General features: G+C 38.0%; 1 protein-coding gene across 8 annotated transcripts in view; it reads left to right on the forward strand.

The window, feature by feature from the left end:
• Nucleotides 1-24378, forward strand: part of LOC102696748 (protein unc-13 homolog B) — a 92106-nt gene that overhangs the window by 62138 nt on the left and 5590 nt on the right. For 2 of the 8 annotated variants that reach the window (XM_069187414.1, XM_069187418.1), the window contains 16 exons: nt 74-94; nt 1269-1289; nt 3023-3043; nt 3984-4004; nt 4322-4342; nt 5804-5824; nt 7563-7583; nt 10465-10553; nt 11142-11294; nt 11477-11600; nt 15764-15820; nt 17444-17524; nt 18072-18219; nt 19051-19107; nt 22676-22768; nt 24042-24201. In XM_069187414.1, the coding sequence (XP_069043515.1) occupies nt 74-94; nt 1269-1289; nt 3023-3043; nt 3984-4004; nt 4322-4342; nt 5804-5824; nt 7563-7583; nt 10465-10553; nt 11142-11294; nt 11477-11600; nt 15764-15820; nt 17444-17524; nt 18072-18219; nt 19051-19107; nt 22676-22768; nt 24042-24201 (1109 nt within the window). The remainder of the gene's footprint in view (nt 1-73; nt 95-1268; nt 1290-3022; nt 3044-3983; nt 4005-4321; nt 4343-5803; nt 5825-7562; nt 7584-10464; nt 10554-11141; nt 11295-11476; nt 11601-15763; nt 15821-17443; nt 17525-18071; nt 18220-19050; nt 19108-22675; nt 22769-24041; nt 24202-24378) is intronic. The other 6 variants (XM_069187419.1, XM_069187420.1, XM_069187417.1 and 3 more) reach the window with 5 other exon arrangements.

The following is a 24378-nucleotide window of genomic DNA, read 5'->3' on the forward strand; positions in this document are numbered from 1 at the left end:
TAATAGTTTGTAGTGAAGTATGTTCATTTTTAAAAATGATTAAAAACTTCTGTTTCTTTCTTTTGTTCATTAGCCTGAGGTTGAGGAAGAGAAGGTGGGTTTGACATGAGGGATATACTGAGATCTGTGCTAGTTTGTCGAGCACATTACAAACATTAGAACCATTGAGCAAGCAAGTTACGAGAAGTGATATAGGATTCCAGGAAAAAAAATCTGACAAAACTGTGTGGGCAGGTGGGAGCTTCTCTTAAAGAAATTGCCTTTAGAATATCATAGAGTTACATTTGAATAAAAAATTATCTGCACTTATGAGACACCCTTTACAAAGGTGGTCAAGTCCCCCTATAAGCATGTTAGCAAAGAGTTCAAGAGCAGCAACCTTCGAATTATTATATGGAGACTATCATGCTAATATGAAGAAGGCATTGCTATGTATTCAAGGCAGGACATCTTATCCATAGCAGGTTAGATTTAGAAGAATGCCAACAAATGTCTTTAATTTAGTGACAAAAAATATAATTTAGGGTAGGTCTATGACCAGAAAGAGTTTTATCCCCCAGGAAGAAGTGCAGGATACACTTATCAAAACTTTAACAAGTTTGCTTTTGAAAGCAGCTACTTTCAGCTGTAGCAACTACTGTACATTAGATAGGCAATTTGCATGTGGCTTGGTTGATGGAAGTACAGTGTAGGAATGTACTGTATAAGCAGCATCATATTCTGAACATCTATTTTGTTAAAAGTCTGGCCTACATTTTTTTTCTTTAGTCTTATTTTATTATTAAAGAAAAATGAATAACTTATATAACTTAAACCTAGATCAGAGAGCCTCTCGGAACAAAACAGGACAGGTTCAAGAATGATATCAGAAATATTGCCAATTCATGGGTTTTTTTTATCAGAAGGCTGAAAATGGGAGTAATTCTCAGAACAGGTTAGAAGCTGGAGTATGAGTAGTAAAACACAACTTCTGGGTGGCAAAAGCACACAAGGAAATTGAAAAATCAGGCTTTAAGATCCTGCAGGAGAATGTTCAAATGGCTTTTGGGAACCCCCATTTTCCTAAATGTGTGTAAGATAGTTGTGGAGGAGTAATTAGAAAATGTTGAAATTGCTGTTGCACAAGCTTTGACAGCACATGGAGAAACTTCAGTCTACTACTTTAATGAAAACATTTAATCAAGTTTAATAGAGATACAAATTATAACAACTGATGTTTTGTTAAAGGAACATTTCCTAAATATCTCTCTTTTTCACCCCATTATTAGTCAGAAGATAAAGAAGAGAAGGTGAGAATATAACTCAGTGACTATCTGGACTGTGTGCTTCTGCATAGAGTGTAGTCCTGCTTCCTAACTCTCTCATTCCTTGACCTTTCACCCTTCAATACACCCCACATCCCTTACAGCCATTTCAGCTGGCATAAACAGATGTACAGTATAGCAGAACTCTTGAGCTAGGTTTAAAGAAAGTGGTGGTGCATTAATACATCACATTTCAAACCATTCTGCTCACAGAATATACTGTAGCACAGCTTTACTAGTGATCTAGAGTCCAGTTTTTAATCAAAGGATTTTTAACACACAATCTGAATAAAGAAGTGTTTATACCGTGACCTAGCTTTATGTGCTAGTTATTCTAGGTCTTGATATGTTGTAGTATTACTATAGTCGCAGTTTCAGAATTAAGCACCAGATGATATTGTACAGTACATGAAAAAAAAGATGCTTTTTTATTGAAGTATTCAAGCCTTTGGATTCTGGTACACAGCATGATGACATTGTATAGTATTATGCATTGCTGCTGATGTAGAACCTGCAAGTAGCTCATGTGTTGAGTATAAAGATAATATGGTGGGTGCGTTAGTAAACAAATTAAAGCTGGTGGAAGACTAACAACCACACAACTGATCTACATTAGGTTATAAGAATAGGAGGAATGCCCACTTATTTTTTGTGAATATAAGGAACAACTGTTAAGATTTAGTTTTGGTCAGCTTCTCATGAAACTATTTGAATTCTAATGATGCTGAAAGCAGAGACTGCAAATCTTACCTAGATACAGTATACGGGCACAGGGAAATGTTGAATGTTTAATTTCCAAGGATAAAACATACCTCATATATTGAAAGATGAAATAATACAAACTGCAACTACTGTATTGCACACAGTATGTGTTTGCTCTGTCCTCCTGCATGTTAGCCTGCAGGTACAGATAGGAAGGTGAATGACTAAAATATTTAGCCCTGTCGTGCTTTATAAACAATCACTAATCACACCCAGTGGGTTTACACTTATACATCTTAAGGCTCCAATTGCAAATTGCAAAGGTGGAATATATTTATTATTAATGCAATTACCTAACATTTGTGCTGCCAGCCTCCCAAAAACAATTTAGTGTATTATGTCATTTTTTTCCATGCATTTTTTGTGTTATGGAAAATATCTGAATGCCCTCACACTCTGAAACAGTGAAGGGTTGCAGACTGAGATGTGACAGTCTGCCAATGAGGAATGAGGGGTGAAATATGAGTGTTAGGATACAAATTCACTGGCTTCACCAGAGTACCAGGTGTTTGAATGAAGGAGCTCCAGTTAAAGCTCTTTAGTGTAACAGAGCCTTGATATTCTAGTACAAATTGGAATGTGTGTTTAAACCCTTACATTGTGTTTCTTCAATTTTGTAATTTTTCTAAAAATCTAAATAAATCAGGGGTGACATTCTTCCAGGGGTGCTTTACTTAGGCATTAATAATTCATGGCAGACGATGAGCGAATTGGTTGCTGAGGTTATAAAGCCAAAAAGGAAGCACAGTAATTTGGGGAACAAATGTTTTGAATCCCTCCATTTTTTGTATATAATAGGATGACTCTTTCAAACTCATCCGTAAGGGATGAGGGACACAGAAACCCAGGTGAGAAGGTGATGTTTCAGCTTGTGTTCATTATGAGGAAAGTGGGCTTGTAAAATGCGGACTGAGTCATAGAGAACTGAACATTCTCCTTTTTCTCCCTGCTATTAGCTAGACGATAAGGAAGAAAAGGTGAGATTACAGCTGAGCAGCTCCCTGAGCTGTTTACTAGTGCACATACTGTACAGTACTCCTCTCTCCTACTGCCCCCGTGCTGCTCTGTGTTCTGTGTGGTCCAGAATACACTTGAACAAAAAAACCAACTGATCTTCCTCTGAACAAACTGATCTTGCCAGCTGTAACTTTCTAGAGCTTTATTTCAGTCTGCTGCTGTGTACTGTATGTCCATCGCATGAATCAAGACAGATCTTTGCCTGAATATTTCACGATGAGTGTACTAATCACAGGGAGATCTATATATAAAGGTTTCCCAAGAGACTAATGTGTCTTTTATGATGATTCTTAATAATATATTGGAAACTGATTTTTGAAGAATATTGGAATATTTCTTAATGGATTTGGTACGCGGAGGAAATTGAACTTTCTCCTTCAGACTGTGCCTTGATTTATATTTTAGACTTTCTCTCAAAAGCTTCACCTGTGTGATATATTAAATACTCAATTGTTATGTATTCATAAAATTGTTAATTTAGTGTATGAAACAATGAAATAAAAATATCAGTAAGTAGTCTTGTACTAAAAGACATTGTTTACTGTGTATCATTTAGGACTTTGTATTTTCTATGTGAAAAGTTAATGTAACTGTAAACCTTTTATGAATACAGTCCTTCATTTTGATTAGAAAACTCTTGTTGAATAATGCAGTCTGCCATGAACTAATTTTATCAGTTGTGAAGTGACTAAGCAGTGTTTGGTGCTCCAATTATTTTCAGAAAATGAAGAGTAAATTATGGTCTGCAAATCAAAGCTTTTAAAATCACCTTATTAATATGAAGATGTATTTATTCTGTAAAATAATGAATTGCATGACTGTAACTCTTAGTAGCCTTTGAAAGGCTGTCTTTAAAAAACTTCCACCTTTGATGTTTCCCTGTTTTCTCATTTTAATAAGATGGACATCACAGACGAAAAGGTGAGCTTGATTTTATCTGAGAGAGGTTTGTTGACTATATACTATACAAGTATATAGCAACCATAAAACGTTATTTAACACATCAACAATGTTTTTACACTATTTTCCCTTGGGCCTGGTCTTGTTTTAATAATAACATTTCCCTTTATTTGTTATTGGGATAAGAATTAGTGAAATGATTAATCTTGTGTAGAGAAATTAACGTGTTGTATATTATTAACAGGTTGATAGCTCTGTGGTCTGTCAAATTGGCTACGTACCAGCTTCAGATGCTTTCCCACTGGAGTTTTAACTGTTGCTTTTTTATCTTCTCCTAGTCTGAGGTCAAGGAGAGGAAGGTGTGTTTAATAGGAGCTATGATGTGAGCTCTTAGCTAGATTATAAATCCTAGTCCTCTAGTGTCTGTGTCGTGCTCTGAGATCCTCTCTAGCTTCCATTAGTAGTAACACCTTTCAGTTTCTCAGATAGTGTAAGAATATACGAAAGGTTTAAAGTGAGAGGGGACCATTTGGCTTGTCTTGCTTGCTTGGTAGTTTAGTATGTAATTTTAGCCAATTTAAAATGTTATTCTCAACTGCCTGACCCCGAAGCCAGTTCCAGATGTCCATAACTCCCTTTTAATTTCCGGTTGTGAACCTGTGTTCCCATTTCTGCACATTGCTAGTCTGAAGAAGTTCCCTAGGTTCACCCTGTCTGTACTGCATAGGACTTTATAATGCTTGGACTTTTTTCAGACTAAATGGATTTGTGCTCTTGTACTAAGAATACTTACAAAATAGAGGTGGCCATTCAATCTATGTACTGTAGCCCATTAAGTAGTTAGTAGTTAATTGATCTGAGAATCGCATTCAGCTGTTTTATGTAGGAAGTTAAAATACTGGCTTCAGCAACATGACTGAGTGGCTTATTCTATACTCACAGAACACCTTGGGTGAAAATGTGCCTGCTGTTGTGTTTTAAACAAACTTTCACATACTGTAGTTTCCAATTGTATCCTCTGCTAGGTGTTTAATTAATGCCTGTCTTCCCAGTCAAAATTGGAATTGCTTTGAAAGATGGCCAGTTTATTATTTAAATTAGCATTACCATAAGATGTTTATACCTATTTATTCTTTATTAAATCCATCCCTCTAAATTTCTTCAGTGAGTATAATAACAATATGACAAGCTAAAATGTTTATGTATTCCATTTTGTCTCAGTTAATTATAGTTTAGAAAACATTCTGATCGCTATAATATATCAAGCCCCTCACATACATTTTAAGTTGTGTTTGTTTTTAGCACTACAAATCCAAGCAGTAAATTTCTTAGTTAAATTTAAGCAGTAAAGTAGTTAAATTAAAATACAGTGTTAGAGAATCCTGCTTCCTAATTGAAATTTTATTGTTAAGCTGCTATTTTGCAGAGTACTGTTAACATTGACATCCCCTTACAGAGACCAGTATAAACTAGAATTTAAATTATTTTAATTCTAAAGTAAGCATCAAAACTCTGTCTCCTTTCATGATCTACCCATTATTTGTAACCAGAAATGCAGGACAGGCAAATCCTTCCTTGGATATAAAATGTTCCTAAATCATCTTAGAGATCTAAATACCTGCATTTGAATATTATCTACAGAGATTGTCTGGATAGAGTTAGTGAAAATTGCTGTTTAAATAGATAAACTGGAGCTAAACTGATCCCTAAATGGAATTGATTTTACAGTATGTTGTTATTCCTCTTAAAGGCTCACTAGTAATGTGCTGTCTCAAATTCCCTCAGATTTCTAAATCCTGCCTTTTTTTTCTTGTTATCAGCAAGACGTTGAGGAATCAAAGGTGGGATTAGTGCTATGCACTAGTAACAGTAATATTAAAAATTAATAATAAATCCTTACATTTATATAGTGCTTTTCTGAAGACTCCACTTCAAGTGCTTTACAGGTAATGGGAACTCCCCTCCACCCACCTGGATAATGTAAGGGCAGCCATAGTGCATCCAGTACACACATCAGCTATCAGTGAGGGGGAGAACAGTGTAATGAAGCCAATTTATAGATGGGGATTATTAGGAGGCCATGATTGATAAGGGCCAATGGGAAATTTGGCCAAGATGCCGGGGTTACACCCCTACTCTTTTCGAGAAAACCCTGGGATTTTTAATGACCACTGAGAGTCAGGACCTCGGTTTTACGTCTCATCCGAAGGACGGCGCTTTTTACAGTGTAGTGTCCCCATCACTATACTGGGGCTTTAGGACCCACATAGATCACAGGGTGAGCGCCCCCTACTGGCCCCACTAACACCTCTTCCAGCAGCAACCCTAGTTTTTCCCAGGAGGTCTCCTATCCAGGCTCACACCTGCTTAGCTTCAGTGGGTTGTCAGTTATGAGTTGCAGGGCGATTAGGTTGCAGTTACAATGTTTAGATTAGTGTTTAGACAGAAGCCTTGCTCCTTCACTCAGTTGCCCCATCTTAGTATCATCTCATATCAAGCTGATCCTGTCAGCTTGTCCACATGGTCGCATAAGTGCTCTTTTCCAGTTTACTCTGTATAAACATGGCTGTTCTGCTTTATTAGTGTCTATAAGAGGGCAAGATGGCATAAACAGCAGTAGCATGTGAAAAACATCACAAGAGCAGATCACTTATTCTGACCCTTTTCTCATCCTGATATTCCCACACATTACAGGATGTGCTGCTTCTACCCCAAAAGAGTCAGGTTATAAGAGAACGTTTCCTACAGTATAGGAATCTGGCTGCTTTATAGGAGAGCCAAGTGAGAAGGAGTATTTATAAGTACCGGTGCCCTGAGAATGGACTATACTGTACAATTAAATGTGCCGCAATTAGTGTTATCAGTTCTGTTTTTCACCTCAGGTAATTTTCAGTTTTTATTTTGGAAGAGTCTGGCTGCTCTGACAATTCTGTAAAATGTTCTCATATACAGTATGTGTTCACCTTTCTTATTATGATATGAATTCATTTAATTATATATTATATTTTCTTAATGTAATAATCTATAATGTATATAATATAATGAATAATAGAAGAAAGTCACAAAACTCTTTCAGATTTGAAACAGCATCCTTTTATATAATTGCCAAATACATCCTTAGCTGAATTGTATACATGTATAACAAGATCATTAGGTTCTATTTTCTTATATTTTCATATGGGTGCCATAAGTGTTAGGAATGTTATTCCTACTTTTTAGGTAACTGGAATCTTTTAGGAGTTTTGCAGTAGTGCGGTGACATGATTTAAATCTGTCTGTAATTCACAGAACTCAGTTATGTAGCTACCTTGTAGAAAGTCCCCTGATATTACTCCTCTGCAGCTCTTAGCTGTATTCAAAATATAAAATATTTCTGTTACTATTCACAACAAACAAATCCAGATAATTAAAAGATTGCCTGCAGTGAAACACTGCATAATCTTAACACAGCCCTGTCACAGATTTATTCATTGGAATTTCACAACCTGTTAAGGAATATCTTTTGGAAAAACTCATACAATATATCCATCACCTTTATGATGCATGTTTTTTGAAGCTGCATTATTGTTTTTTCATTAGACAAAGCGTAAGGAAGTCCAGGTGAGTCTCATATGCTTTGCAGAGTGTTGTTAACGTGAGCCCTAGCCTTGCACACTGGTTTTCCTATTTGAATCCCTAGTTTACCTAGTAAAGTAGAAGCAGTGTCAATTAATTTAATGATTGTTAGTAGATGTACAGTATATGGGTTTAACCCCTGTTGTATATAGAAGAGTCAAAATCCAGTCTTTGATAGTCACAAGGTCAGTCAGTTGCACCCAATGTATTGATTTTTCTCTTTCTGGTTTTTCATTATTGCTTATTTAATGCAGTCCATAATTATAAGATAATAATAAAGCGTGTAGAACTGTTGACTTTGCGTTTAGGATCTGTGAGCTTTTACGTTCATAATTAGTCCTTGGTAGTTTTCAGGGACTGGATTTTGACATCTTCCCTCTATTAGATTGCTCTGAGTCGCCCACTCTGGTTAGTCACCTCACTCTCAGTGTTGCTGCTTGAGTATTTCAGACCTAGTTACTGTACTTGAACCTTTTCCAGTGAGAATCCCACTTCAGGTGAGATGTATTAGGTTTGCGTATTATGTAATGCTAGAACAAAACCTAAAACTAATACCTATACAAGTATATAGGCTTAAACCTCCGGAAAAAGAAACTTTGTTTTCTTCCTCAAAAGCTGGAAATAAAAAAAATAAGGTAGACTTTTCTTTACCTGAGCTTAAAATTCCTATAATTATTTTTTTTTTCTCATAGCATAATCATGGAAGCCTCAACAGCAGAGAACCTGCTGTAGAACTACTGCAGTACTACAGTACTGTACTGTAAAAGCTACTGAAGTACTGTACTCTGTTTCCACATGTTTACTCAGTAAGGGGTATTATAGTCACTGTCGTGTCCAGGAAAATGAGTGTTGTCATGTAGTTTGGAATCAGAGGATTCCACAGGTCTGGTGTTTTTACAGTAGAAACCTCGACACAGCATAACAAACACTGATATTAGCAATACCAGCTACCTGTTATTGACTGTACCCACATACATTGTTATATGCAATACATTATTCTATTTACCACAGATATATATTGCTAATATCAGTGATTTAACTTAAAACGGTACTCAACAGAATACAATTGTGGTTGACTAGGTTTCACATGTTTCACTACCTATACTGAAAAAGAAAAAAAAAAGCCAGACATTCACTTGCAGTAATTTAAATATCGGATTGTTCTCAAGGCCGCCGTGAGTTAAAGCAGCTATGAAAAGACTTCTTTTGTGTATGAGTATTCAGAACAGTAGTGTTTGTATGTTTTTCATAAGTCTTTGTTTCTTGTATACTATAATTGCAAAACATTTGATTGAACGCCTCTGCTGCACTTGAAAGAATGATTCTGTGTACTGTATGTGTTTTGTTTTTGTTATGAGCCAGTATGAGCCAAGTCTTGCCATCAGAGAGACATTGTGTTGATTTTCACACATGTGGGGGGTATAAGGGAGCTGAATTGGCTAAGAGTGAGCTAGGACTTTTTCATATTTAATGCTCCTTGTGAGATTAACAGAACAGTGGGGAAACAAACATAAAAAAACACAGCCTAGATCTAAGAAATGCAAGCTTTCTTGCATCAGGAAAAATGACTGGGATCACACTGAAATTTGATTGATCATAAGACAGAAGGAACATAAGAAAATTTACAAATGAGAAACTGTCACTTGATGCATCTAAGATTTGTTATGAATGTGTGAAACTTGATATTTCCCAAATGTATTTTAGTAGACCATGATACAGTATGTGTAGGACTTGTGATTTCCCAGTATCTCTTGCTTCACTATAATTTGCAGGTGGAATTGTGATATAACAAATATGTAATATAATGAACATCCATATAACATCCATTTAAATCAGTATTTATTTTTCACTTGTACCTGATGTCCTACTTGATGTTGGTGATGAGTCACCTGATTTAGTTTGCCCAATAGAAAGAGGTGGTGGTGCACTGAGCGCTTGTAAAAACGTACTGTACAGTCACATAATAACCAGGTGTCAGTATGTATCAATGGGAAACCTGGACAAATTTATAGTATCTAAATACTTTGTAATTACTTTCTAATCTATCAAATCATGAGGAGGAAGTGAATTATTTTATTCTGGGATAGATGTTTCAGCCTTGAGAATAAAGACTTAAACCACCTGTTGAGTCTTCAGTTTTAATTGGATGCAATTATGAAACAAACATCAATGTTGTGCTGCTGTGTTAATATATTTTAATTAGTTGTTTATTAGTGAGGTCTGCTGTGTAACACCGTCATTTTGTGCGCTGAATTAAGAACAAGATGTTCACTTTCATTGTTCACATTGTGAAATACCACATACAGTAGGTATCTTTCTCTTATTTTCATTTGTTTTTCTTTCTCAAAGGGGCAGTGTGTTCTTAGCCTCCTGCTGCTTAGTGACATAATAATAAAGTTACTGCTATAATTATATTTATTTTTGTTGTATGATGATAATGAGGTCCAATTTATGAGGCATGGGTTCCAGATAAAATCAATACTTCTCTTCTACAAATATTATTCTTACCAACAAAAAAGAGCAAAACAACTTGCTGTTGACAAATCTGTGGTTAGGTAAGACAAATATTTCACCCCAAGGAATTAAGTCACATTTTGGAACGGTTCATGGCTACTGAGGTCATATCTTAAAAGGCAACCTGAACCATTGAGGATCTCTGTGAGCAAAGAGTGATATCTCTTTTCTTTTTAAATGCCTGAGGCACAAACCACAAAACAGCTATCTGGTGATATGTACTGTGATGTCGCTGATGGTCACTCGCTGTGATGTCAGGTTAAGTCAAAAGGCAGCGGATGAAAACCTGAATACCTGAGATTTAACCTAAGTCTTCACTGCCCTTCTCTCCTGCGCCATGTGTCATCTGAAGCTGGACCCCGAAGCCAGTGACATTCTGAATGAGCTGCAGGTGAAGTTGAACAACGTGCTGGATGAGCTGAGCACGGTGTTTGGAAACAGGTGAGTCGACTGCGCAGGCATAATGGAAGAATCCAACACTTGTCTCTTAAAAATGTCTCTCGAGTCCTGCTGTTTGTGTTGTGTAGAGTGGCAAATAGCACTTAAGTCATTATCATGACTGCAAAGGATCATTGGAATGACATCGTAAGGAAGCACTAAAAATTTCAGAATATCAGGGATTGAAAAGAAAAATATCTGCAAGCCAGAGGCAGCCTCTTTACCCCATCTTGCTTGTGGGTTTTGTAAAAGCCTATTGATTGACAAATTGTTTCATGGAAGTTCAGGTGACTGTACAGTTCATGGACGTTTCTTGGAATGTTAGAATCTCCTTCTTGGAATTATCTTGGAATTTTCTTCAATGGATCCTTTAAGTGTCCACTTGAATAGAATTAACCTATACTGGTGCTAAGGGAAACTTAGGAATATAATATATACAACAATAATACAATATGGCAACAGTACTGTACGATACCACGATACAAAACAACATTTAACCACATTGCTCAGTCAGAACTCAATCCAGGCCTGTTGACATCTTCAGTGTTGTCACTGCCCACTGTAACAGACCCTTTTCCCTCTGCTCCCCAGTTTCCAGCCCCGTATTGAGGAGTGTGTGAAGCAGATGGGGGACCTCCTGAGCCAGGTGAAAGGGACTGGAAACGTACCCGCCAGCGCCCGCAACACCGTGGCTGCGGACGCCGACAACGTGCTCCGACCACTCATGGACTTCCTGGATGGAAAGTAAGTGCGCTGCTTAGAATGCTGTCTGCTCTCTAAGGGAGAGTCGCCATCCTGGGATGAATATCATTGTTGCATTCATCTAGTAAGCCCGTTTAATATTCCTTTTTGTTCGCTCAGGCTTGTCTTTGTACCACATCAGGTAGGCCTGGCTGTGTTTCTAATCCCTCTGTCTTTGTGTGCAGCCTGATGCTGTTTGCCACAGTGTGTGAGAAGACTGTGCTGAAGAGAGTCCTGAAGGACCTCTGGCGGATTGTTATGAACACCCTGGAGAAGGCCATCGTCCTGCCACCCCTCACTGACACCTCGGTAAGCCTTCCTTGTCCAGCAGACGTGTTCATTCACAGCTCCTTTAAAGGCAGGACTGGGATCACTGAAATATTTTATAATATCAACTGAATTGCAAAGGAATATATTAATTCAAATTAATGGTGAGCCTTGATATAGAGATAATAAATATGAAACTAAACTACTGTAAGAGGATAATGAGAAAAAACACAGAATTGGGTAAGCTGACTCTGTATCATGCAGGACCTGACACAGAAGGCTGTGTAGGCTGAAACTGGAAATCCCCTGTGTGTGGGCAGGGTGCCCAGTTTAATATGACAAGCATCTGTGAATAGTTGTAGCATTGTTGAAGGCATAAGTGTTATGAAAATGAGCTTCCCTGTGTTTAATCTTTTTCACCTCTCTAGCCATATTTTTACACTGACCTTTAAACCTCATGGAGCTTGTGTCTGTGGAAATGCTAGAACATGAATTTTCAGAGAAAATCCTTTCAGTAAAAAAACCTTTATTTAACTAGATAAGTTAATTGTGAACACGTTTCTAATTTACGATGACTACTGGAGAAAACATTACTACAGTAGGTCTGTTCTGTTGTAGTACAATGAGTGTTTTGCTCAAGGGTACCACAGAAGTGTATTATCCTCATTAATCTAATAATAATCTTGTGTAGGGACACAAGAAATGACCAGTAAATAACACAGTTAAATAACTTTTGTTTTTGCACAGGTTTTGCACTATTATCTGATTAATGAAGAATCACTAGCATTATATGTGTCATAAAATGTTATAAAGCATGTTATATAATGCGTTATAAAATGTGTACACCTGTCACAAGCAGTGTTATTGCAGGATGAAATGTGAAATGTTTTTTTTATTATATTGCCACTCTGCAGTTTCATGACAGATTCTCTTTCATAACATTGTGTAATCAACTGATTAAAATTAAAAATGATCAGTAATTTGTTATTCCTGGTTCCAGAAAAGAAAAGTGTCAATACTAATAACACCAAAAGAGACTGCCAAGTTAGTTCTCATTAAGGAGTTACCATTACTTTTAGGTGCTTTTCATTTATGAAAAAAGCTGGATCTTTAATTCTTGGTTTAACTGTAATAAATGCAAAACAGGTAAAAATAATACTGAATCAAATGTTCTTCATGGTTATGCATCACTAAGATAAAAATGTCACTGAACTCAGTGTTACTGTATAAGGAAGTTTGATCCATGAGGGAAATGTACTGCTAATGTAATGCATTTTATGCATGCGTGCTTTTCAAAGAACTCAAAAGTGCTGTACCATAGCACAGACTGGGGAAAAAGAAAGAATTAAAAGAGCACAGTGTGCTGAAAATTATAGTGAATTAAATATTATAAGGCACAGAAAAAAACGGATGCTTAAAGGTGTCAGCAGTCACAAAGCTGCTAATGGATTTGATCAGTCAATTCCATAGACAAGGCCCCCCCAGCGGGGATGAGCTTGGCTGGACTCTTGTCTGGAGAGTCCCCCTCTGCTGTCCTCTCTGCAGCTCCTTTTCAGGCTTTGCCTTTCTCTAGCTCACACGCTTTTTCTCACCCATTGCATGCTGGTAATGGCAGACACATGTAAGTACTGGATGGCTCTGTGTAGTCATTGTGCATTGCCACTGGGCTGCCAGGTCCACAGAGGTGCCCGTTGCCTAGTGAATGTGCCAGTCCTGTCTTTTTCAGTCTGATCCGGTGTGGTCCGGTGGTTCCACCATCTCTTACCCCCCTTTTCTCCCCGATTTTTCATAGACCCGTTCATGGTTGTAACCCATCATCGTTTAAAAAAAACATTCACTCTAGTCTAGAATATTTTGTTTGGAGAGAGAGATCTTGACATCAGCTTTTTGATTGTCGAGGACACACTGCTTGTGAGGTTTTAGCCGTGTAGTGAATCATTGGATCATAAAATCTCTCGAAAATCAAAAAGGGCCGTAACCCGTAACGGATGTTTCAAAATGTAGTAGTATATTGCTAATTAGTAGTAGTAGTGATTTAAATTAGTATATTGCTATGCTACTACTTTCACTTTCATAAAGAACAAGATAAATATGATATTCAACTTGGTTTGACTACATTAACAAGTTTTGTTATTGAGTTAGATTACCCATGCCACGCCAGCAAACAAAAAGCAAGTGTTTCAAAACTGCAGCATGCATACCATTTGGAACCGGTACTGTGATATAGCACATTACTGCCTTGCCATTGTAATGTCATGAAGATCGTGGCTGCAGTGCTGACATTCCGAGTTTATTTGGGTGCAGTCTCTGTACCTATAATCTAATTTAAATCAGTTTACCTTTGTGAAACTTCTGTTGTTATCGTATCCCACCAAAAAGCATACAGTGGTTTCTAGTTTGAATTGGTTTGAGAATAGTTCACACAGTTTTCTGGTGACATCTATAAGATCAATATAGAAATGGTAATGTTTGTGAAATTCAGTAGGTTGTGTTTGAATGTGTTCAGAATGCCCCCTAGCGGAGAGACAAAATAAATCCAAATGCCTGAGCTTTAGTGGCTAACACTTGACCTACAGGACCTTCTGAGGAAGTTTTTTCTTCCATCTATTCATCTCTTTCTGTCTCATAATCCCAGTCTTGCTAACACTGCTTCAGTGATTCACTACACTTCAGAATTTTGATTAACCAGTATTATTTTTAATAATTAATGTTTACAGGAAAACTCGTTTTCCTATTTTTAACTCTTCAGACTTAATGTTTGTTCCTTCCTGAAAAGAAAAGAGAAAAGAAATCCCGATATCTTAATTAATATTAAGTAGTAATTAGTATTTTAGCTAATGGAACTAAACAATACTTCATTGCTGAGTCATCTGGCTTTAATCATGAAAAACAATACAAATTTAAAGAATTTTCAAGTGTTTTGTGTGTGACACAGTAGCTTACAGTATGGTTATAGCAAAGACAGATGTAGAAACTGAAAGATGGGCATCACAAATTATTGTATTCCAATTAGAAGACGCCATTTAGCCCATCTAACCCATTTGGTAAAATATTTGACAAAGCAAATACTTGTCAGGAATATGTTTAGACTTCTAGACATTTTTAATATAGAGGTTATTCACCGTACATGATGAAATGATTTGAAGTATTTTATATCGGAATATTTTTTGAAGAATAATTGTCATTATTTTAAGGTCTCATTAGCCATCATAGCAAGTCATTATTATTGTTAAGAAAATCATTTTGAGAATATAATTTTTAGCATAGTAATCTAAAAATGAAGGGTAGAGACTATAGAGATGAAAGTCTATTTCTTTACAGAAAATGGGCTGAATTTTCCCCTAGTGAATTCTGTTTAAATCCAATGAAGACTCTCTTCAGGTATTCAGAACTGAAAACCATCATAAACATCACAGTGGACTAAAGCTCTGTAGAATTCTTCCTTCTCTCAGCTTTGGGAATGCCATTGTTCCATTTCATAAACCTCCTGCAATGAATCACATCATTCTTTAATCCTTTTAACCTTTTTAAAAAACTCATGTCTGTGTTTTCAACTAGAAATCTCCCCTCCCTCATCTGTTTTCTTCCAGATCGTTTGTTTCGTTTGTGCTGTGAGCGTTTCTTAATAATTCTTGTCCCAGTCACAATGGTGGTACAGTATTTCACTGATACTTGTAATAAAGGATATTTTGTTTTTGCCATAGTCAATTTGGGAGATATTTGTTACTGTGCGATAAGGTGTTTTTCTTGTTGACTCATGTTTTTCCTTGAATCGAGTTTCACAAACTTTATATAGACGCATGGTGCTTTATTGCAGGATTCTGGAAGTGTGGCGACGTCTCTTCTTTGACTTGACTTGTTTCTTTGTATAAACTAAGTGTGTGTGCCTGACGATTTAATCCATGAATAATTAAGAAACTGTTATGCAAAACGGTGTTACACAGTACAATGTGGACACAAACGCTCAAATGTAGACCAGCGTTTTATTTATCACTAATGTGCATTCAATGTAACATACCGAAGCATGCAAGTTGTCCAACAAACTAAACTGGCCAACTTGGGCTAGCAAGGTGGTCTCATGACTAGAACGTGTTGCTGAAATGTGTTTTCTGTCTTATTCTGCACTGTCTTCGGTTCTCCCCTGTTTCATCTTTAAACCTATGCTTTTTTTCCCTCTCCCTGCATTCTGTGTTCACCCCATGCAGGGCACACAGCTCATTTTCTCTGCCGCCAAGGAGCTAGGACATCTGTCCAAGTTGAAGGTACCGATGTGTGTACATGCACACAGTGTGTCTGGTTGTGCTTTAAACCACCTAGTGCATGTACAGTGTCTCCTTGTCTGGCATGTCTGGCATGCTTCTGATCTCCCTGCATGTGCACGATGTTGAATATGTTGTTCAAAGTTGATCAGTTAACAGTGCGTGATCAATGTGTGATCTTCTCAATGACTTTGTGTTTAATGAATGACACATTTCATTCAAGCTTTGTTTGCCAGTACAGAATGTGGATTCTGAGTTAAGTATTATTTTTTGCCGAAACAGTAGTTTTATCTTTTGTGCTGTCGTTCTGCAGAACAACTCACCTTTTTTTTTTAATTCAGGCATTGTGTCTTCTGAACGAGTCAATGAGACATGAGGCATGTTAAAAAAACAGCCGCTCAAAGCATATTCGTTTTTCCGACTTCAATAACATATAGAATAGTGTAAAAATAATAAATTGCCATAAAAGCAGCAATGGTAGATCATGTCTAACAGTAAAGGGGTACTTGGTCCATATTTGGAGCAGTTCAAGGGATAAGTTTGATTCATATTAGAAGACTAAGATTCTTCTTGTTTTCCCTCTCTTCAACTGAAGTGTAATCACTAGAACTAAACAGTGCTGCAGGCTGGTTCACATATACAGTCCTGCCTTTACACAAGAGAAGGATACTGTACTGTATGTGGTTCTAGAGCAATGGTGCACAATGAATTTTGTGCCTGATTGTATCCTCCAGTTTAGCCCGCACTACCAGGACACTGTATGAAAGTAAGACATGCCAGACAAGTAATTTTAAAAATATTCTGTAAGATGAAACATTTACTTTTACAATAAATCTTTTTTTTCTCCCAGAGTTCAATTTTAAAATGCATTGCGCAATGCTAACTAAGCATAGCAATGGTTGCTTAGTTTCTGTTTTGTAGTACTTTAAATGAGGGTAATCCTTTTGCGTTGCATCCTACACAGCATCTTACTGAGAAATGTGTCATGTTATAGTCATGTTTTTATTCATTAAATCACTTTTAAAACCAATACGTCTCTGTACATTAAGATTTAATCAGTTGCTCATGTGTAACAGTCTTGCTATTTATGGCAACAGAAATAATTGATAGTGAATGAGCTGATCTGTTTTGTGCCTACACTTAATTACTCCAGGATTTGAAATTGATCATAATCGCAACGGAAGACTAAAATAGGTTCTTTTACATTGCGATCCATGCGGTTGTCAGATTGTGGTCCCCGATTCTCAGCAGCCATGAAGTGCAGCCTTCGGTAGGCTCTGTAAACTCTGAGCATCCCTGCTGTAGAACCATTAATTAACATTAAATGACATATTACATGAAGTGCCCACTTCATCCACAGGTTTCTCCTCTGTTTAGTAATATTGTTAAGGTGTTGCAATTACTACTAGGTGAAAAAGAATGAGAGCTTTTCCTGACATGTAGATCCCAAATTTCTACCTGGGGGCTTGAATCTTGGACTAGGATCTGGGTGTGTCTTTTTAAGCATCACTGGGTAATGAGGAGATATTGTCCTTAAAGAAAAAGAGACATTGCTGGGAAGATGGACAGGTACATAATCCAAGTACACAGAACAAGAGCCCATATCTCCTGTGATTGCTTTTGCAGGATCACATGGTACGGGATGAAACTAGAAGCCTCACCCCGAAGCAGTGTGCCGTCATGGATCTGGCACTGGATACAATTAAGGTACATCAGGGTAGGAAGGGGGTACAGTACATTACATTTTTGCACATGGAAAATACCAATTTCACTACAGATTTGTTTGAAAATTTAACTTTTACTTTTGAATGCAGTGATGCTGCGTAACTTTTATTTTCTTTTGAGGTATGTTCATACTGTAATTTGCTGCAAATATGGCAAAGGAAAGATCTGAGGTAAATGCTTGTTGCGCTACACAGTATACTAGTCTGCATTAGACTAGACAAGCTGTGCGTGACCTTCTCATAAACTAAAGGGATTCTAGTTATCTTTTAAGAATAATCACAAATTTTGTTCCCAAAGGAGGGTTTGTTTTCTCAATATTACTGTTTGGCACCACCTAAAAGAAAAAAGTACCACCATGGTAGTATCGTCGTGTCGATGGAAAAGGAAGATGGAATTCCTGTTTTTTTGTCTGTTGACAAATTAAGAAATAGAGGATTCTGAACAAAACAACACAAGAAATGACTTTTTTTTGGCAGGGGAGAGGTCTGAATTTTACAACTTCCTGCTCTCTGCTCTGTCTGTCCTGCAGCAATATTTCCACGCAGGAGGCAATGGCCTGAAGAAGACATTCCTGGAGAAGAGCCCAGAGCTGCAGTCACTGCGCTACGCCCTGTCCCTCTACACGCAGACCACAGACACACTCATCAAGACCTTCGTCCAGACCCAGACTGCTCAGGGTAAGACCCGCGCTCCGTCCCACTCCTGCTGTTCAAGAGCCTTTCCAGAGAAGGAGATGTGGTAACTTGGAGGAACTGCAATGCATGTTGCTCAGTTCCGCGAGCAAACCCTGTGAGGTCAAAAATAAAAGAAGCTGAGGGAAAAGAAATGACAAGAAAGTTTTACAAAGATGAAGGCAACACCTGTCAATATCAGACTAAGCTGTGCTGTATGTGAGAATTTCTAAAGCCTTGTGTGAAATTTGGGACTTTTAACCAGCTCTTTTCATCTGATCTGAGTATTTTGCCATCATCTCCAGAAATTCTAACTGAACTTAAAGGCTTATACTACATGTGCACTTTGATTCTGCTTGTTTCTGTCTACTTCAGCATACAAAAACATGACTTCTTTCGTATTGGATGTTGTGTTTGGTTAACACGCTATATTTTAACCCTAGGTTGCCAGCTCATCAAAAATCTGAACATTCATCCAATTTCTTAACAACTTTATTCAGTATAGGGTCGCAGAGGAGATCCAAACAGTGTTTTAATAATATCTGTCTGTCAACTCTGACTGTTCACCATTTTTCGTATCGTTCAGATTATTATGGTCTCTACTGTGATAAATAATCTAAGAGCATCATCCCTGTACTCCTGGAATCAACACTGGAATGGGTGTTAGCAAGACTCAGAGCAATGACTTAAGCACTCGATTGAGTCATTGAGAGTGTTAGTTGCCGTCTCCTAGCCTACTGTATGTACAGTACTTTAACTTGGCATGTGTTTTTTTATTCTTTTGTTACTTTATCTGTTTTGTTTCTCCTTTTATTCTTGCCTTGCTTCTCCTACCAGTTCATAATGGAAAGGGTATAAGATTTACTGCTAACGAGGATGTGCGTCCAGACAAGGGTATGTTTGGGGCTGATGATGTGTCCTGAAAGAGACAACATTGCAGCCAGACCACGAGCCCCCAGTTTCCCTTCCCTCACCTCCCTTATCTCTCCATAGGACCCATCTACCATTGTGAATGACATGGTACCCCTCCACTAACAATCCCTCTCACCTAATTAGTTCAATAAAGCTGTATTGCGAGTGGCACAAATTGAGATTAAATAGCTACTCAATTACATATTACATTGTTGTTAAATGATGCTTTATTACTTTCAGTTAACATTTAACAAACAACAAAATTGACAGGATGATGACAGTAATAATAGCATTAAAAGAGATTACCTTATATAGTACATGTTACGCATTTGTGTTTATTCAGTTAAGGTTTACATTTGACTAATCTGAGTCAGACTTTTCACCATTTAACAGTTCATTAACAAGAGCAAACTGGATTAAGGGAGATGGATGCCCCTCTCACCTTGTTTTCTTTTTCTGAAAACTCTGTACCTTCTACTTAACCATTATTGAAAAGTAGCAATGCATCAGTACAAATACAATTAATATGTAATTGCATAATGTTAGTGTTGGTCACACAAAGTGTTACTGAAGTGTCTTCTGAAACAGCCCTTCAGGTATAACCAATAAAGGTTAAAGGTGTTTAAGGACGAAAGTTTTAATATGCCAGTTACTTTAATAATCAAATTCTGTTAAATATTACAAAGCTCATATAAATGTCTTATTTATATGAAAGTACATTGGGTTTAATATTAAAAGGAACAGAAGAAAACAACTCTACCAGCTCCCTGGGTTACATAAGAGTTCGGTTTTGCAAGTCTTTACACGACACAAATTTTAGGTAGAGACGGAAGCTAGATTTTACGGAAGTTCTTCGCCATTGTGTGAAGACGTTTCGAGAATTACCATCCGTGACATTGCAGCGACCCTTTCCTGCCCTGGCTGTGTCGCGAGTGAGGAAAGAGGAACAGGGGAGCAGAACTGCAGCCTCATAATAACCATTATTGTCCTTTAACGGTTAAGAGGTGTGTGCGCTGATCAGGGGGAGGAGGGCCGAGGGCGAGAGAGAGAGTAGCAGTCGATGAGGTACAGTAGAGAGAGAACAAGCGGAGACAGAAATGAAGTGACAATAAACGAAAAAAGTTTTAAAACTCTTTAATTACGATCATTAAACACCAAAAATTTAATGATCTACATTTAAAAATGTACAGCATACTGATTTTTCATTTCATGACCCTGCAGTTATACTTTTCAGCAATTAAATTCAACATAAAGTAGTAGACGATAAAAATAATAAACCCACTTGGGTGCTTCCCTGGCTTGACTGCAATAAGGGTTGATTACAGCCTTTTCAGTGAAAAGGCATAAAATGACCTGAGGCGATTACCGTACGTGTGAAACTGAAGTGTAAAGCAGAGCCCTGCTGGAGAGTACATCAAATTTACTCAAGGAGCTTTCCATACTGCTTGCTTTCTATGTTTGTAATGTACAGTGCTATAAAGGTACAAGTACAGGTTTATTCTATTCTGAAAAGAGACTCAACGTTTCGGCTGTGGAGCCTTCTTCAGGTGTGTGACACCTCGGGCGTGAGAAACGTGTCTCTTTTCTTCTCTTTTCAGCATGGAATAAACCTTTATTTGTTCCTTTGCAGCCTACGCATGCTGACGCAGCTGCCAACTTGAACTACTACAGTGCTATAAACTTTCCATAACACAAGAATTTTATAATATAACCCACAGGAGGTTTTTACTTCACTGTCAAATCGAGTTTACACAAGTCGACTCTTGCCTAACTCAGTGAGATTGGTGTACATCAAAATTGAGGTGGGGAAAATTTGAATTAAAATGCATTTAAGAACCAGTTTGAGACTTGGTTTAAGTATATATATTTTAAAAAATCTAGATGTGTTTTAACATTTGTGAAAGAATAGAAAAGACAAGGACTGAGGAAGTAAAGCTTAGGGAAAAATGGAAAATGGAATAGGACATAAACAAAACAAGCAGAAAAGGGAAGGTCATTATGCAGTAAATAGATATGAAAACAGAGTTGAATAAAGAAAACAGAAAAATGCTTAAATCACTAATGGAGTTTGTCACTGTTGTTGGTAACTGTATTTCACTGACTTACTATTAGAGAATGTTACTGCACAGGAATTAAGCACAAATGCTTACTGCATGTAGCACAAAAGAGGTCTTTTGTTAAATGATAAGGTAATGAGATGCATGCCTGTATGTTTTTATAAGTGTGCTGTTTCACATCAAAGCCTGGACTACAATTTGACTAGAAAGGTTTTTTTAATTGTGTGCCTTGGTAACGATGGAAGAGAAACCGCTTTATGCACAGTATGTTTTGTATATTAAGATCCAGGGTGTGTATAACCCCTAAAGATTAGTTTGAGTAATCTTTCTGTGAGACTTAGAAACTACCAAAGCTGTACAGTTTTAAAAATCTCCCCACCTCTTGAACAAAACTGTACCTTACAAGCATACACCTTTCCTGCCTCACCTGTAAATGTAAAGCTGTTTGAATGACCTGTCTACAAAGAGCATGTCTGTTTTGTCACACCTACAAACACCCTTCCAGTGCTCAGCCTTCAAGCATGCTGACAGAGTCGGTGTGGAACAGGCTGGTCAGTCACGTGGAGTAGGGGCAGTCTTTTTGTAAATGCTTTTAGAAGGCAGCATACTGTTTAGTAACTCAAAGAAAGTCTCAGGAGATATACAGTATAGTATTTTAGCATGGGCCTGAGGGCTGGTTGGATTTTTCCTAGCCTCTCTCTTCTTGAAGATGTCTTCATCAGCAACAAGGGTGCAGTGAGTGTGAATAAAGAATCGACATCCCTCTGTCAGGTTGGGAAAAGGGATCAGAGAGTGAAGTCACTGTTTTAGGACACGGGACATAACTAGATTCTCATTTCCACAGTAGGCTGGTAGAGTACACAAACCCTAATTCTAGGACAGCTGAGCGCTAGAAAAAAACATCTATAGCAAATAAAGGAGGATCGTGGAGTGTATTGGAGTTTATAGAATTCAAGCAGCATTCTAGTAGCTTTCAGTACTCTTAAAACTCTCCCCTCAAAGAAACAATCAGGACCAGGTCAGTTTACTGTGACTTGGCTTCATTGTTTTACAGCAGGGCTGTGAATATACAGTATAAAGCTTTGCTTTCTGAGTGTATACAGTATGTGCAAGTGTGCATATTTCAATACATCTGGGTGTTCCAACATAGACTCTCCAACACTGGGACCATGTTAGACCAATGAGGCATAGCTCCAGTCCTTGAGAGCCACAACCCGGCAGGTTTTATGGATTTCTGTGAGCTACCACCAGTTTATGGTGGTGGTGCACGGGTACTCAGGTGGGGCAACACTCAGAAGACACTGTGGCCCTGGAGGAGTGAAAACAGTGGCCTTGTGACTCTGAGGGGTAGAGTAGGTGAATGTCGCAGAAGCATGCTGGACTGGATGCACACCTTGCCTGCTGTAATGTTACACCGTGGCTATAGATGGATGCCAGGGGAGGCTGCTATTCTGATAAGGCTGTCCTGACGATGTCTTGTCCATGAACTACAGGGTCGGGAGTCGATGACCCAGTGGGGGAGGTGTCCATACAGGTGGATCTGTTCACACATCCAGGGACAGGAGAGCACAAGGTCACAGTGAAAGGTGAGCCAGCAGACAGGTAACAAGTGTCTAGGGTGTGTGCCTTGTAAAGATCCACTGGGAATTCCTGTGCAATAATGTGCCTTTTCAATTGGGGAAATCTACAACAACTTTCAGTACGTTGGTTGGCATCATGAGATTTGATTCAATGCATTCTATGTTTCCTACATGTGACGAAATCGTGGCCAAAAGTTGGTATCCCCATGATAAGTCATTTGCAAATCTGCTGCTGTTAATAACCCATTGTGAAATGTGGCTAACGTTTAATAGCCTGTATAGCCTTTCCAAAGCCAGGTAGATTGTGCTTCCTAAACTCATCAGGCTGAATTATTTTTTATATTGATTCATTTTCAGAAGTAAATTGTGGAAGCGGTAATACTGTCTGTAGCCTGATCTTAGAAACTAAGCTAGGCCAGGCCTATTCGTTACTGGAACGGGACTTAGCGAGCAGTGTTTCTTTTTGATCCATCAATGTACCTCTTATGATAATTGTGAAGCACAGCTAAACCATACATAGTTCACCCAACAACCGCTAATTTGAGCTAGGATTAGACCATCATGAGAAAGGTCCGTTTTACCCTACTGTTGATTTACTGTATTGCTTCAGTAGTAATCTTTCTCGGTACGAGAGGAACCACTGCTTACGTCATCTGGTGTCTGTGCTTGGCTGAGGAGCCAATGTTGTGAAGGTACCAGCTGTGGGGTTCAGACTGAATGCCTCTACTCCAGAATTCCCTCTTAAAAGGTTCTAATCAAAATTTCAAGGAAATCCAAGTTGCTGCCACAAGAGGTTTTGGTGGACACATAAGTGGTGCTTTTTATTCTGTACCAGAAGGACCAAACTAATGCCCCTGCTGGGTGTATGGAGACATAAGGTGGAACTGTAGGGGAGCTGAGCTGGCTTAATTACACTCTGGTTTTGTACAGTCTAGCTTATTTTAATTGGTGAATCCTCTTGAGCAAATCTGTTGTGTAAGTGGGGCAGCTGGTACAGTACATTGTAGCAGCTGTAATTTTGTGGTGGATTAGGTGGGTTTCCTCCCATGTGTAAAGCACCTTGGGAATGAAAATTGCTGTTTAAACAAAACACAAGGAACAAAATTGCTTAATGTTCAAATTCCGTCACTCTCATTCATTTAAACCATGACAGTTCAGTTAAGACAATGTTCTTCTTGTGGGGTGATGATCTACAGTATTTTTAAATGACATTGCCATGTACTGTACATCGATATTTTGTGCTGGCTTACCTGACACTGCAGCTTTCTTACCATTTCAGTCGTGGCTGCTAATGACCTGAAATGGCAGACCTCTGGAATGTTCCGTCCCTTCGTGGAGGTGACGATGATTGGGCCGCACATGAGCGACAAGAAGCGCAAGTTTACGACAAAGTCCAAGAACAACAGTTGGGCTCCGAAGTACAATGAGACCTTTCACTTGTAAGTACCTCTGAGAGAGTCTCAGTTGACAGATGACAGCACTTTTCTTTCAGCAGATCCCAGCTTTCAGTCCTGAATTAAATGTTTCTGCCAATCGTTCTGTGAGCAAAGTTTCATTTACTTACTGTGCAGGATACAGAGAACAGAAAACGAATGTGAAACCAAAAAACATGCAGT

This window comes from Lepisosteus oculatus, chromosome 3 (assembly GCF_040954835.1).
Source record: "Lepisosteus oculatus isolate fLepOcu1 chromosome 3, fLepOcu1.hap2, whole genome shotgun sequence".
NCBI lineage: Eukaryota > Metazoa > Chordata > Actinopteri > Semionotiformes > Lepisosteidae > Lepisosteus > Lepisosteus oculatus.